Genomic DNA, 16,917 nt, shown 5'->3' with positions numbered 1-16,917 from the left:
GCTTTGTGTGTTGTTAATACTGGTCACGCACCTCACTTGCTTGGTAACACTTTATTATTTGCACCAGGTTAATTATCTCCTGCATTCTTGTTATAAAATTTAATGACCAACATTTTAAGTGAAAATTATGAATAAAACTGCATGTTGACTAATATTCATTTATTTTATTTTTTTGTACATAGAATTAACATAAAGGTTGCCATATTTTAACATTTAATTTATATAAAATGCTAATTTGGTTAGACTAATTACTTATTGGAAGGGCTAGATTAGTACATTGGTGTGGGGTGTGCATGTTTTGATTATCATATGGCCTGTGTATAATGTTTATTTGTGAGTTTCCACTGCCAAAACATGTTTTAAGAAGAAATATTGCAATTTTTTCCTTAAACTGAAAATGTTATTGTAAGCATGTTTTGGAAGTGGGTAATCACAGTATACATCATATTGTTATGAGTTCACTGCTTTGGCTGCTCATGCTATTTTTATGATGTCTAAAATATAGTGTGTGTGCATGTGGAAATAAATACAAGATTAACAGCAGGCCGGGGCTTGCAGGGTCAAACAATAAGCACAAATAATAAGCCTATGCATTTTAACAATCCTGGTATATATAATTTATTTGAGGGTAGTTAAATAAACATATGTTGCGGTATGTTATGATGAAAGAAGTTTTACATAAAGTTTTTATATTTATTGATCAACCAATTAATGAAATCATATACAATGGTATATAATATACACATAACAACTTATTCATTAAACTACCTCAAAAAATTAGTAAATAAAACATGAATAAATTATTTATGATAAGCAAAAAAATGACGACTGCTAATTATTCTAATTTTGGCACAGCAAATATGTTCATGGTACAAGAATATTTGCTTGTATGATTGCTAGTTGTATTGAATGCTTGTTTGTACTTTCAGCTTGTGTACCTCGAAGACGCGATGACGCGACGTGACGAATTAATCGCGGAACTGACCGTCTCGTTACAGCGATCCGTCCAGGAACGGGACCAGCTCAAACATGACAACCACCATCTGGTGGACGAACTGCAGCACTTGCAGCACGTCACCGCTGACGCACCACTATCCGAACATGACACAGTAAAAGCGCAACTGTCCGATTTTATCAAGTACCAGTCCATGGTCAAAGATGACACCACAAAGTTCTATTCCGCCGTGATGAGTGGCACAACATCTTTGCAGTGTTCCAATGGTGAAAAAGATATTGACAGAGAGGAAATCACAGTTAACTATTCCAAATCTGATTTAAGATCTTCCGATACGGACGAATTTGAAAACGGTTTTGAGGTTAAAGTGGTGACGTTGTTAAATAAATTCGAAGAGTATATAGAAGAGAATTTAAGAAATAAACTGCGCGAAAGTATTATTCAGGTATTGTGCGATGAAATTGGCAAGATGCGTATAGATTTCGATACGGAAATGAAAGATATGGAAGCTCAGTTGCAACAAGACAAACAAGCGTATAGTATCGAGACTCGCCGGCTGCGGGAGCTGCTGGCCTGCGTAAAAGCGGGCAACGCAGACATCGACGCCTTGAGAGAGGAGCTCAGCATCAAGCATGAGAAAGAGATGGAGAATCTACGGACATATTTCGAAAAGAAATGCTCTGATATGGAAAGAAGGTAAAAATGCATTCCAGTATTTTATTTAGATTAATATAATGAAATTTATTAATGACTAATTCTCTCTATTTATGCTGCTAAGGCCATTAAAAAGAAGGTAAGGTTATTTTAATATTGTTTTTAATTAAATATAAGTGAGTCAGATTGTACAAATAGTTCATAATTTATCTAAATAATAAGTTTTAGATTATAATAAGTTATACAACGGTTGCAGCTACTCTGAGGAGGTGTGGCGCGGGCGCGCGTGCGTGTCGCCCCCGAGCGGCGCGGCGTCCGAGTGCGCGGACGCGGCCGCCGGCGACTGCAGGCGGCGCACGCGCAGCGCCGACTTACCCTCGCTCACATTCGAGGTGTGTATAAAAAAGATAAATATATATTCATTTATTATCTTATGTTGGACTCTTGTGAACAACAAAACCTTATGTTTAAAGTAATTTAAAATAGTTTTTTCTATTTACTTCCAGTCGACTCCGATGGAGCAGTTGATAAAGCAATTACACAAGAAGTACGAACAACAATTGGAGGAGATGCGCGGCGAGCACGCGGCGTATGTGTGCGACCTACGCGACAAGCACGCGGAGCGAGTCGCCGCGCTGGAGGAACAGGTAGGACATGACAAAGCAATACAATGCCGCACTCATAGTAGTTTAGTATTGCTTAGTAACATATTAACGATGCCTCCCCATTTTCATTTGTTTTTTCTAGATTAACCAACTGAAAGCGCACATCCAGACAGCGGAGAACACGGAGGGAAATGTGTCCATTTACCCACAAGACATTGACATGGAGCTGGAGAAGGTCAGTGTCACACTGTACACATATGAATGTTTATTATGATTGGTGTGTACAAACCCTTATACTTAACCATTACAAAAATGAGTTTCATCTCTTAATCTGATCAAATGTGCTGAAATCACATAATTGGCATGTAAAATGATGTTACTATTTGAATTGTATATTCGGAAATTATTTTCGAAATTTTTTTTGATCAGATTTATCTTCTGTATATTTTTAGTATCGTAAATAATGTTTTTGTTATTGTTAGTACTAATTTAATCTGTATAGTTATAATGCACGGTTTTTGGTAACAAATATATAAACATTACTTTCTTGTAAAAATCTTCCATATCAAAGCAAATACCGATTCAATCGAGCAAAATGTTATGATTTTAACGATATTTCTCTTAAAAGACATAATATGTAAGATTCACACACATTCAGAGCTGAATTCAAACCTTTTCAATGCACAAGTTCTGGTATAAAGTTCATCTGCAAAAAGAGCATACTTTCCTTTCTATCTGTAAAGGTGCTATTTGTAAATATAATCTATCTAATATGTGGGTGTTATTTCTCTCCTGCATGCTTGGAATGCCACTAACCTGTGCGTGTCACTAAACCCGTCGGACCGCCTCCGTACCGACTGCGTACCGACTATGTACCGACTGCATACCGACTACGTACCGACTGCGTACAACAGGATGCAGTGGAGAATAGACTGGAAGAGGTCCGTCAGGAAGTGCTGGACCAAATACAAGAGCAGATTAAGGTGGGTACTCGCTTATATACTTGCTATATACACATCATGATTAGTCAGCTTTTAAGCAATACATAAACCTTTAAAAATGTTATAGAATGTCCACTGGCTGACGCATGAAAGGGACAGGTTTGAAAACCTAAGCTATTTGGTAGCCTGTAGGTGCTATAAAATAGTTAACAGGTCATTTTGCTTGGTGAGCGAAGAAGCTGAAGGCTATTTGTTGAAATTCAGTAATTAGCAATAAAATATCTACTTGCTATTTTTGCTTCGCATCCCTTTGGTGAACTCGAAAACAAGAAAATTTGGCTTTTATTTAATTTTGTAATTCCTTTCCAAATGCTTTAGGCATATATTCACATACAGAATCACTTAGGTACGCTCATACATACACATACAAACATCAAGAGTTCGTTGAGAGTACATCAAACCCGGAACACGTGGTGGTGCCAAAATAATATTTTGGCGACGCGACAGTCCCGCCTGAGTGCTCGCAGAGTGCTCTCATAAAGCACCAAGCGTACTGAGGAAGACGTTTATTTCCTCCCCATTTCGATGAAATTATATTTGAAGCTCACATTGATGTTCGAAAACCTGCCTGAGCATAAGCATACTTGCTTATAAGTGGGAAGCGAATTTAATTCTCTGACTGCACCTTGTGTTTGGCGGTCCGCCAGCTAGTGCAGTAGTGGACACAGGCTGGTCACTTGAAATAGACCAAGGTCTGAATGACTATAGTTTTATTTCAATGGACTTTCTTGTAACTCACTAGAAGGACTCTTTTATATACATCTGTGTTATCGTTATAGGATTTGTTTTAATTTGTGTATTTTGTATGAAATGTGACAGTGTTTGTGGTGTGCTCGTGACGTGGACATGTGAAGGCATGCCAGATCGGAATTATTTGCCAATTTGCAGACGAGTAAGTGTGTTTATTATCGACACATTATAAAACAAGAAAAAAGTTAATTTCATTAAATTTTTGATATACAAAATAACTCATAACATACACATTCCTGGTACTGTCTCAACTCTTAGATGACTTGCTTTAATATCTTGACGAGACCTTTTTTCTAACATTATTTCTGTCTTTCCGGCATCTGTAAATTCAAAGTTTCTTATCTCAATCACTTTTTTAAATAGTTATATGATATTTAAGACATTATTAACTAGAATCATTTAGCGCAAATGCGCGCTTTCGTTACCAAGTCAAGAGTTAGATTGAATGATTGATTGTTGAAGGGACTTAAACTTTGATATTTTAATAAGGTTAGTGTTGCGCCGATACACCGGCACAGTGTCAGTTTTTCTTCCTAACAGAGAATACAAAACTACTTAGAAATGAAAATAATTAAGTTAAAAATAACACGCTTCCCTATAAATGTGTCATGTGTGTCATGAAGCTCTCCACTCCTCAGTTAAATGGTCAATAAAATGTCACTATCAAAGAGGCAAGTCATAGGTCATCAGATTTTCTTTACGTCGCTATCTACTCTTTATTGAGTTTATCTTGAACAGTATGAGTTACGTGTTTTAAGTTGTTTATAAATTCAATAATATGATAAATGACGTAAGGAAAATAATATTACTGTGACCACACTTCGTTGAATACAAGTGTCGAAAAAAATATTGTTTTTCCTCTCATTGTCTTTGACAGAATAGAGACAACAATATTTTTAGTAGAAGGGTATCGTTCTAGGATTAGCGTAATCAATATATTAGCTACCACCTACCTTTTATTAATCCAATGAACGGTACAATTTTAGATTTTTATAGTTCTTAATTTACAAATTTATTACGTACGTTTATGATAACGTAAATTACACGTCGTAGTTTATAATCGTAAGTACTGGTATAGTGCGAGTCGGGTCATCGCCATTTTGTTCGTGGTTCTGGCGGGACGCCAAGACGCGGACGCGGAGACATTTTTCGCGCGGTTGACCCCGTTATTTTGTTACGCGCCGTCTCCAACAAACTTTTTTTTATTGTCTGTGCACAGATTAAACATTTTATGAATGAACTATTTTTTGCACTCAAGTTATTTAAACTTTGTGCTCTGAATCATTGCCACTAAAATTATCTTCAATGTAACGGAATTTGTTACTTGATGCTACTTGATTTAATTACTCAAATATGTTTGCTAACAAAATTGTTGGAACTGTTTTTGTAATGTTTGTATTAAAGATATATGTTATTTTTCAAACTGTTAGCAAATTCTTAGAATATTTATATGAGCTTGCGGTGACATCGCTGTTACGTTAAGTTTGAGTTAATAATTACGTCAATTCTTTTAATAACTTATATATTGGTCATTCTACTAGATTTTGCTTGAAATACAAGATATGTAGAATAATTCAAACTTTTTACGAATAATAAAAAAACAAATACTATTAAAGAATCTTTATAACAAAGATAATATTTGTCAGCGTCACCGCTAACAAAAGTTCTTGAAGCCTGTTATTTACTTAAGTAAACAATCATTAATTAATGACACAATATAGTCATTTATTTTTATAATCACTGAATGTAAATATTATGATGTGATAACAACAATCGCTCTTATTTCTTTAGACATAAGGCTTATATTGTTCACTTGCCCATCAATCGGTGTTCGGTGATAAAGGGTAGTGGGGTCATGTCCCTCATTTGCTTTATATCTTCCAGTCACTCTGTTTCTGCGCTTGTGCACTCAAGTTTTAATAATCTACACTATGTTGTGTGAACATATTGTACATATACAAATCATGAGTTTTGTTCTCAGTGTTGTGTGAACTATTGTTATTGTTTGTGAGTTTTTTGCAGTGGAAAATGGGTGATATATATGTAAGTCGTTATCAGTGTAACTCACTGCAATGTTTGTATAACAACATAGGTACTATTATCTCTGTCTTTATTAAAGAGAATGAGTAGGATGACAATATGTTTTTATGCAAGTTGTTTCACAGTGAAAACATACAGTTATATTATGTAGTATGTATGTTTGGGTACAGAAAAGAATTACGGTTTATACGTCACTTTTGTGGTATTTTCTCTACAAAAAAACATGGCCAGACCCTGTAGCCAATAAGGTTTATTATTGGTAGTCTACTTAATATTTTTCCTTTCTTCATTAGTATAATGTTGTAGTTGTGTAGTAAGTGTGCGCATGTGCAGGTGTTGCTGTCGGACCCCGACGCGGAGCTGTCGAGCTGGCCGCTGGAGCTGGTGGCGCTGCGTGACAGGATACACGGGGACGCGCGCGCCCTCCATGACAAGGAGGTACTCTCTAATACCTACTATCAAATACTGAAAACTCTTCCTTCTATATTACCACTTTGTTGGAACAATCTTCAATAACAAAAATTAGCACAAGTACGAGTACAGGATCTTCTCTTTTTTGTAATATTATAATATACAGTAAGGACAAAGTCCTATTGTTAATATCCAAGTACATGCTTAGTTCGCTTTAACTCCAAACTTAAGTACGCTATGAATCCGGAAGTCGCCGCACAAATAGCTTTTAATGTAAATAAAGTCCGATAGAATATCGCCGCCTTTACTTATACGACGCAACTGAAAAACGTACAAAGATATAAGTATATTCATGTACATACGTGTTACAAAGTATGTACATGAATTTATTCTTTTAAATACAACCAATGGGTACATTATTTCTTAACACCTTATTAATATGATCGCATTAAACCGTAGATCCATGGGCTTCATATAAATAGATGTCACCCCCGCCCCCTCCTCCCCCGCAGTCCGCCCCCCGCCCCGCCCCCCCGGCGCGCTCGTAAATCCGTGCCGGTGGCGGCGCGCGCTTAATTGCCTTTTTCATGTGTATCAGTTTGTTTTGCACCCGGCTAATTCGAACCCGCTACCCGCTACCCGCTACCCGCCGCCCGGCGCGCACTCATCACACAAACACGCGAGCTTACACTGCTCATTTTTGTCTATGGTCCTTTTCGAAGATATATTAATATAAATACTTAGAAATAATGTGCAACGAGCAGACGTAGTAATAGCAGATTGGAAATTATCAAATTGTAGACCGTATACATTGAGTTATCTGTGATTCCTTTCTAATTAGAAAAAAGATATTGAATTCATTAATTTATTATTTCATATACATCATTAGGAGATTTATTGAGACAAAGTGGTTGAGGTTGGCGACCTGTCATTTCTAATTATATGTATAGTATTTGTTTGTGTGTCGCCGGACACGGACACGGGGCAGCCGTGCATTGCGCGCACTCGCTGCTGCGGGTGTTACCAGAGATCCGGCACGAGGGACCATTCTCCCTACAACCAAACTATATGAACTTTGATCTTTAATACGATGGTATAAGGTTCAAAATATATTAAGTGTGGTGTGGCTCTGTACTAATTAGAGTTGATCCCACTTTAATTGTTATTAGCGTTACATATGCTTTGGGTGAAATAAAGGTTTACTTTTAAACCTGTATTAACTTTAATGGTTGAGTCGACAGTTAGATAGTTCTGTTTCATAAATTCTACCAATGTTTGACTTTCACTGTACTATGGAAACACCAGAAGAAATTTATTAGATAAAAGTAATGGAGTCTTGAACTCTTAGTTTTTAAAGGATTTAAATTTAGAACCTGGACCTCACCAGGTCGACCTTGTAACATCATAATAGCCTTATAATTATAGCTTGTAGCAAAATGACCTCAAGTGTGATATATTTTTCTACCAAACCCCGTGTCTCAAATTTTTTAAAAGTTACCGTTGTGCAATACGGGTGGTTCGTATCAATACATTATAGTATTTATAATATTATCAATCACGCGAAGCTTTAAGCGAAGTGCAGATGTTTGTGCACTTGTGTACAGTGCGCGCCACACGCGCCACACGCACCACACGCGCTGCCAATGTTACACACCTAATGTACGTTACTGCGCTCTTGAGATCGCACTATTGCATAAAGATTGGTACAGTCGCAAGAAAAACATGTTGTCACGAAACTTTTACATCCAAAAAAAAAGTTTCTAATGCACATTATTTCAATTCATTCGGTTGTCTTTGTATTTGTGTCCATGATTGTTTAACAGATATTATCAAAAATAGCACTATACAATCCAGCGAATCGATCACCTCAAGGGGAAACACCCGAGCTTTATAGATTTACGTGTCCTTTGAAAAATGATTTTTTCGCTATCCTCATCCCATGCTACGCCGCTACATTTTCAACAAAAAATGTCGAAAGTCTAGTATTGTTGATTAGTGATTATGTAGGTGAGTGTACACTCACGCACATAACGTGAACACGACCTACTAATTGATATCAGAATATTGCCGCATCTAGCCGAGTGTACTGCCTCTAGAGTCGGCCCGCGATCCGCTACACATAGACATGTTCCGTGAATATCGATAAAAGTCAAATATAAAATATATCAATGTTTCAAACATGTATTACTGATTTAATATAACGGTTATCTGGCATTATACACAATGATTAACAAAAAAATCTCTACCTTTAGTCTAGAAAAAATTTAAAATGTCGTGATCAACTATTTAACAATGATTTCCTTAAGATAAAATGTATCATATATTTTTTTTAATTAAGTTAGTTATTTCAACATTGTACACATAAATAAATAAAATATGTCGGTATCGATAAATCGACGTAATCATCGGCAATCTCTATCGAGACGTAAGAAAAACAGGAAGTATTCTGCCACGTGCACTTTGCTTAATGTTAAGGTGAACTGTTTTGTTTCAGGTGACGGTTGCATAGACATATCTTATTGAAAATATATCTTTAAATATTCTTACCTAATCTATATCGGTATCGTAGGTTTATATTAATATTAACCAAAAAAGAAATGTCTACGAACATAGTCTTTCTGTTGGCTATTTGTTTGCGTCCAAAGAAAGGGCACGATAATCAGACAGATAATTCACTTCAAAGGCACACGTTTATCTTATAACATGTTAATGTGTTGTGCTTCCTGTTAGTTCTTCTGGTCTCATAGTTACGCAGATTAATCGCTAATTAGTAGTCCAATTATTATAATAAATCGAATACATTAACTCTGGTAAATTATGGCTTAAAATTATGGAAGAAAATATAGTACTTAGCTTTTATATTGGAATCGCCGTACTGCGTGCGCAATTAATTTGATAGTTAAAAGAAAATTTAAAAATTAAAGGTATCTTATTAATGAATGTTGTTAATTAGCAGCAGCAGGCCACTTCCTTGTGAACTGTATGCAGCTTGTTATGAACTTTGCATTGTATCGTTTATAATTGACGTAAAATACTTTGTACTTTTAGACATTATTAATTAGAATCCTTTAGCGAGAATGACGTGCTTTCATAACAAAGTCCAGTGTCAGAATGATAAATGAGGGGACATAAACGTCTACATTTTAGTAAGGTTAGTTTTGCCCCAGTACACCGGCACAATGTCGGATTTTCTTCCTAACAGTATTGCAAATCATCAATTTGGCTACTAACAGACGATACAGTTTCTTAGTACGCTTAGATAAGAAGTTTAATTAGGTTCTATATACTCTTATTATAGTTTTTACGTAATTTTAACTTTGTCATATTGTAGATTTATTGCCGTTTTAGTAATTTATATCGTCATATATCTCCATTTATATCTCAGCGATGTTATTTATAAATGATGATTGTGCATAAAACTCGTGGACGTATACAGCAGGATGCTGCGGGATATTTTTAACTGTCAGACTTTATGCGAGTATTTGGTGGTCTGTCACTTTGAGATAAGGCAAAGTGCGCTGAAATACTTACAGTTAAGTCACAGCTGTAACTTCTAACCGTTAATACCCATATCTATTTAATGCAGTATTAAAAGTTGTAACCGTAATCTATTGTCAAATATAATAAACTAAAAATCAAAAACTAGCAGTAAACTGTCGAATTTATTAATAAACTTCCGTATAATGTTAGTTATACTAACCTGTGGTTCTAGCCGTTAACTGCGACACTAAATTAACTACTTAATCCCGCTGCCCTCGTCATATGACAATTATCTTATTAACCACTCAACCACTTCTAACGGACGCCAGCTCTTTCAAAGTTGAACATTTTTACACAATCGGGAATAAAACAAAACTACGTTACATCAGATGTGCGGTATCACCTACTATATTTAAATCATCAAATTACCTAGTTCTATAGTTCATTGATTAAAAAAAAAGAATTATAATTGGAACATGCGATGTTAGGCTATTGTGCCAATTAAAATGGATTGTGACCTAGATTTTGTACAATCACATTCTGCAATTGTTGACATTTAAAACTTAAGCTCTCAATTATAATATGCCAGATATCAATGAAAGCTCGACTAGCCGATGTCTACTGCATATTATGTAGTGCTTAAAGCAATAGACATATTTGACGAAGAGTTATATCTGTTATGTATTACCTTGCGAGATGTACCTCTTTTCATCGGATGGATCGAAATCTCGTGTATGGGATTATCGCAGATTTGCAGATGCAATGCGTTTACGAGGATGCAATTCAGTGTGGCGCCGACCCTCACACGAGACGGTCGTATGTGAGCTTTCGGCACCCACAAGTGAAGACATTTAAGTCTCTATTGAGTTTAACTTAAAGTTTATATTCGTATGTACGCTGGAGCTAGACCGTTAAGTTTCAAATGGTGACCGTTTTTCATTATATGGTTTAATTTGTATACGGCTCTAAATATATTTGTGACGGAGATGTGCGCGGTTGCGTCCTGTTCAGTGCAAATAGTGCGGGAAAACTGTGGAACATTTACTATTGCTGTCTAGTTTCAAATATGTGTCTTTGGTGGAAATATATTTATTTTAGTGATTATCAATGATATTTAAATTGGAATTGTACCGATGAGGTGTGGCCAAAATATGGTTAGATAGCTTTTAATATTTTCTATAGTTTTAAAAACATTATTTTAGATTATTTTTATGACATCTGACAAGTTATGACTTAAAATTTTCGGTTTGAATTTATCAGTGTTAATTTTTTTTTATAACATCCTAAAAATAGTTTACCGGGTCTAAAAAATGAGCTTAAAAGTTTCTTTCTCGTGGTAAAAAAATTATCTCAATATGCCAACTTGTGAAGTAAAGTTTTATTTAAGTACTCAACTAGTTCAGTGGGCTATCTCTTTATCAGAGAAAATATATATATCAATAATTTAAAAAGCATTCGGTTAGGTACGAAGACCGATAAGACGATGGACTTATTGACTTTAGCAAACTTCATATAAACTGTCTAGATAAGTGTGGACACACACATATTTGTTCATTCCATTTTTCCCAAAGCTATCACGATATTTCTTTCTTATAGATTAAAGTTATTGTAGCCTTGTTAGACGATTCAGAGCATCTCCTTTTCAAAAATTCAATTCCAAAGAATGGTTTCCTTTAATTTACCGGAAATTTCCCCTCTTGCGCTCTTGTAGCATCCCGGATTTTAGGACAATTGGTAATACGATGACACTTGCCCGCATATGTTTAAAACACGGTTAACCATCAGCTTCTGTACGAAAAAAGACAATGCATGCTACGTTTTAAATGCCAGATCAATAGATATTATGCATATTTTCTTAACTTTGTTTAAGCTTCTCCTAAACATCGTGCGCTTAATAATTCATTGATTAGGATGGCGTCATACCCTCCCTTCCGTTCTCACGTGCTCCGCCGCCCGCCCCTCGCCACTTAACCCCCGCTCGCCTATAAGTAAAGCACACAAAAATCCATCCCCCTGACAGATTCATCCCGCATTCATCGCAGCGGGAGGCTACAATAGATTTAAAATTATAAAGTACTTGTTTGTTGTGCATCTTGAATTAATATTTCTAATTAGTATAATAGAAATAAGTCACTATGTTTATACTGTTAGTGATCATATTATCAAAAAATATATACATTAACAATTTTGAAGAATGTATAAATGCATCTTGACAATTTATATCTAAAAAAATGTTTTTTTTTTATTAAAAATGTAAAATGTTTTGCTAGCGGCCTCTTAAATCATTTTACTCGTAATTTAAAAAATAGGGCGGAGTACGCTCTCGTATATCGGATCTCCCTAACCCTGTCCATGCTAAAGAAAACAGTGGTCTATTTCTGTGCCGGCGCCTGCGAGCAACTCGGAAACAATGCATTATTTATGTATGTGCAGTGCTGCACTAATTCTAACACGATCATGATAAAACTATTTCTACGTGTTTACTTCCAGAAAAGTTATATTTGAGGGGAATTAAATTGACCTACATATAGACAGATGCAGACAGACTAGACAACTGTTTGATATGTAGAGGTTTTGCGTTGACTTGATCGTGCGAATTCAAATTATCATCACTCACCGAAGGGCTCGGAGTTTACCCTAACTTAGTGGTATAGGCCATAATCAATAACGCTGGCTGAGTGCGGGTTGATTGATTTCACATATATCTTTGGATTTCTTCGCAGATATGTCCACTTGCAAACTTACGTAACGATGTTTTTCTTGTTAATGTCTATAAAATATTTACCGAATTAAATATCTAAAAAATAATGTCAAACAAAATGTTATTTTCTACTGACATATACAATCCTGTAGTCATGTTTCCACGTATGTTAACCACGTGTTCTGTCTCAGTAATAACAATATGCATCATTGTTATCTTCACTTGTCTCGCGTCGGGCCCCCTATACGAATACTACGAGCGGATATCTACCTTATTTGAATATAATAGAGTACAAATTGAATAAACTATAGATGATTGTGTACAGTGACCTATTTATCTCATACTGACATGGGATATTACATTTTACAATTCCGTATGGCATATTCCAAACTTTGTACTTTTTTAACTTTTTGTACCCATTGTACATCTGAGACATACTTGAGGCATCTTAGTTCTTACTAATATTATAAATGTGAATGTTTAGATGTATGATAATTGCTAGAAGGGCTTCATGGATCTCGCTGAAATTTTTGATACATGTGGAACATAATCTGGAAGAAGACATGGAGTCGCAGGAGACAGCTAATCAATATTATGGTCATTCACGACATTTGTCCCTTTCGATACTAGGTTGTGCTAATAACATAGCAGTAATATGTTCCCTTATCTGACATAATAGAAAAATAAGCCATTGACTCAAGAGAAAACCTCAGATTTCAAAATTGCACTTTCTAGGCCTCAATTCCTAAGTTAATTAAATGTTATTAATTAAACAATACTTAACAACTTAACGCTATGTTTCTAAAATGAGTTCACATCCAATTTAGTGGTAATACAAATAGATTTAGACGATTTTATCGCTAATTATATTGAGTTAGTTTCTTTTAGTGCTCGTTTAATGTTTCGTGTACTGTAGGCAGCATTTTATTGCCCACACGGCTCGTTTGTGTTTTTGTGTGCTTCCTATTTTTATATGCCAGATGCATTTACTTCCTCTTTACACGTGGATGCTGCGTTTACTGACGGACACAACTCACATACATTTTTCAATAGTCTTGGGTAGTTTAGGAATAACAAGTACGAGACTGATCTGTCTACCCACATTTTAGGACACAAATTATATAGTGGACATTTTCGCGCGTAATGCGTCTGACATTTATATCAGTATCGTAAACAAAGAAGATTGACCTATTTCATATTTGTGTGTGGAAGTGTGTTAAGTCGGGATATATTTTTAGTGCAAAGAGCGGTAAGGACGTCATATATTCACAAGTATGTATATGTAAATAGATCGGATAAATGGGTCGCCTCGATACCACATTATCATGGTGTAAAAACCAAACATTACTAAATGTTTATGAGAAATCTTTTTGCATTTGCGTATTACAGTCTTCTTCCAGGTCTGCATCTCTGCGAGCCTTGGCCTTTTGTTACAATAATTGATTTTCTATGTTATATAAAACAAATGAAGGTCACTCCAATATAAAGTTGTGTGAGCGATATCAAATGTTACCAGAACTAATCATGAAATTCTTTAACTGCTGCAAAATATATTTCTTTACGAAATTACGAACTTATGTTTATTTTTCGATTCTAGTTGTTGACAAAACTTGTTGACAATCGCAATAAAGTTATAATGCGAAATATATAGATTTTAATAAAATTGACTTTTAATTTCTCTGTGCGATTTATTATAAGGATCATGATAATTTTACGATGACATGAAACTTGAGTGTGTGTGAACATTCAGTGAGTTTGAGTTAATGTTTCGTTGTGTGTACAATGTAAACGGGACACGATGGTTATCTTGAGGAGGTTGATGGTAAGTCAGTGTGAACACGATTATTGACTTGAAATATTTTTATTGTTGCATTTTTAATAACATTTAAGTTATAATTTTCATTGATAAACGAAATATCCTAAACTCGTCTCTAACACAACACGTCTCTATTAGCGTTGTTTGTTTAACAATCCCTATCATGTTGATGTGGTTTGTTGGAACACGTGTGTCTGACCGCCCGCCGGCCGGAGAGCGACCCCCGTGTCTACTGCCGATGACACCATCGAGCTGTGATATCATGTTCCCATTGATAAAGACCCCTTATCTAAAACTGAGTCATTGATTTGTGTATATGAATCTTTGCAGTTGACAGCTTTCCAAGGCGATACATTTTGCTTTTAGGGTATATGAATAGTATTTTGTAGGCTTACTTTGACTTTACTCAATGACTTTACTCTTCTCCTGCCCTCTTACAACACAACAAGCCAACTTTCAAATTGCCAGCAATACGTAGTATTGTATTCAGTAGTGTGGTTGCACGCAGGTGCCGAGCCTGCGCGAGGAGGCGCCCAGCGCGGCCGAGGCTGACAAATGGCGCCAGCGACGCTACAACAGCTTCGACCAGAACCGGCAGCTCGAGGAGGTCACTAAGGAGAGGTAAGCTTTACATTATCACATCGTCAACTTTAACTAGTTGTTAATTTAAAATAGGCTCGATTGGCTGTACCCATACAACAATCATTGGTTGGTGATATCGTCCTGGACCACAATAATATTCTTGGTGGCATTGTATGTATGTATTGTGTGCACGTTGCAGAGATGCGCTGCAGCGTGTAGCGGCGTCGCTGCAGCGCTGCGTGGGCCAGCTGGTGGCGTACTGCGCCAGCGCCGAGGACGAGCTCAACCGCACCGTGCTCGCGCGTCTGCTCGCCACGCTGCTGCCAGACGAACAGTACGTTACACAACCCTCAGATCTTAACCTTGTTACATCTTGTTACACATACGACATATCATCTTCAAGTCGTCGTTAAGTAACCACTTGACGTATACAACGATCGAACAAAGAACCAATTTTTGTAAAATTTGTTACATATGTCCCTAGTGTCCTAGTTGCTTTTGGTTAGAACTTATTTGTTATCAATAGTATCGGCGTCTGTGCTTTGCACGTACAATGTAAGTTTGCAATGAACATCGCGCTGGCAAACCGCCATACGCAACTTGTTTTGTTCTGGCGACACCCACAGTTGTTAGTTATGGTGTACTCTGTATCCACACTAATCCATACATTAAACTTTTATAATACATGCTTCATATTTAACGTGACGTTGCTCAATTATAAGTATACGAAATTATTAGCAGAATAATGTTAAGTGTAATCATTAAGTTGGACTAGAATTTGACTACTAGAATAGTTAGATTCGGTATGCTATGTTTTTTTAATTGTCTCTATTTTTTACATTATTTAAAGACTGATAAATATAAATGCTGATCTCAGAGGACGAAAGTGTAAAATCCCAATTGCCTAAAAATGTAGTTGTAAGAGAGGAAGACGTTTTCATACGCGCTAGTCGTCGCCAGACGCAATATTTTACGCCGGATTTGTGTCTTTGGGTGAAGTCAAATATATCTTATTTGCTTGTGCATCTGCGCTATTTATGTAGCAATGCACATCGCCCGATATTATGGCTGCGTTAAGCGAATGTCTGTGATACATGAAAAAATAATTTCCGTATTAATTTAATATTTTAACCAGATATGCAGCAATTATTATAACACGTTCTTTGCCACTACAATTTTTTTATGAAAATGAACTCGCCAGGCGATCGTGGACGTTAACTAAAACATTACTTTGGTCCGTCATGTCTTCACGTAATACTCACAAATTAGTAGGTTTCATTTTACCCAATGTAAAACAAAATATAAATTGCCATTAAAGGAAACAATTTTGTTTACTCTTAGGTCATTTGTGGAGGAGTGCGGGCGGGTGAGCGTCGGCGAAGTGTCGCTGGACAGCAGCTGCGAGCTGGACGCGAGCGCAGTGGGTGGCGGGGGTGGTCGCGCGCGGCACGTGCACTTCGCGCCGGAGCTGGGCGGCGTGCTGGCGGCGCTGGACGAGGCGGGCGCGGCCGGCTTCCTGCAGCACCAGCGCGACCTCAGCGCGGACATCAAGCGGGAGCTCGAGCACTCGCTGCGCCGTCTGCGACACGAGGCCCACGAGCTGCTCGACCTCTCCGCGCGTCTCGCCGCCAACAGTACGCGCATACATACACTAAATATTTACCATACACTATATATGCACTGCACTATTTTTATTAACCATCTCGTTTTACTCCTCAGAAAGGAACCCAGAAACGAGAATGCTGGAATCGAGTCAAGTTGAAATCAAGGAGCTCGAGGACGAACCCGAAGAGAAACAGAAGTCTTGTGATAATTGTGAATTACATAAAAAGGTAAGAATTTTGTGTATCTCCTTCAGATGTATTTCGTAATTTGACAAGTATTTGTCCACTTTGTTCCTACTGGTAGCAGCGACACTTGAG

General features: G+C 36.7%; 1 protein-coding gene across 1 annotated transcript in view; it reads left to right on the top strand.

Moving 5' to 3' along the window:
* The window catches only part of LOC106126656 (pericentrin), a 34,976-nt gene that overhangs the window by 1,558 nt on the left and 16,501 nt on the right, over nt 1-16,917 (top strand). Inside the window, exons 3-12 of the mRNA XM_013324406.1 lie at nt 930-1,651; nt 1,866-2,001; nt 2,116-2,256; nt 2,357-2,449; nt 3,129-3,197; nt 6,339-6,443; nt 14,922-15,034; nt 15,195-15,329; nt 16,337-16,629; nt 16,715-16,827. Coding sequence (XP_013179860.1) covers nt 930-1,651; nt 1,866-2,001; nt 2,116-2,256; nt 2,357-2,449; nt 3,129-3,197; nt 6,339-6,443; nt 14,922-15,034; nt 15,195-15,329; nt 16,337-16,629; nt 16,715-16,827 — 1,920 coding nt within the window. The remainder of the gene's footprint in view (nt 1-929; nt 1,652-1,865; nt 2,002-2,115; nt 2,257-2,356; nt 2,450-3,128; nt 3,198-6,338; nt 6,444-14,921; nt 15,035-15,194; nt 15,330-16,336; nt 16,630-16,714; nt 16,828-16,917) is intronic.

This window comes from Papilio xuthus, unplaced genomic scaffold, assembly GCF_000836235.2.
Source record: "Papilio xuthus unplaced genomic scaffold, Pxut_1.1 DF824992.1, whole genome shotgun sequence".
Classification (NCBI taxonomy): Eukaryota; Metazoa; Arthropoda; class Insecta; order Lepidoptera; family Papilionidae; genus Papilio; species Papilio xuthus.
The sequence above is the reverse complement of the archived record's forward strand: the minus strand, read 5'-3'. Positions and strand labels throughout refer to the sequence as shown.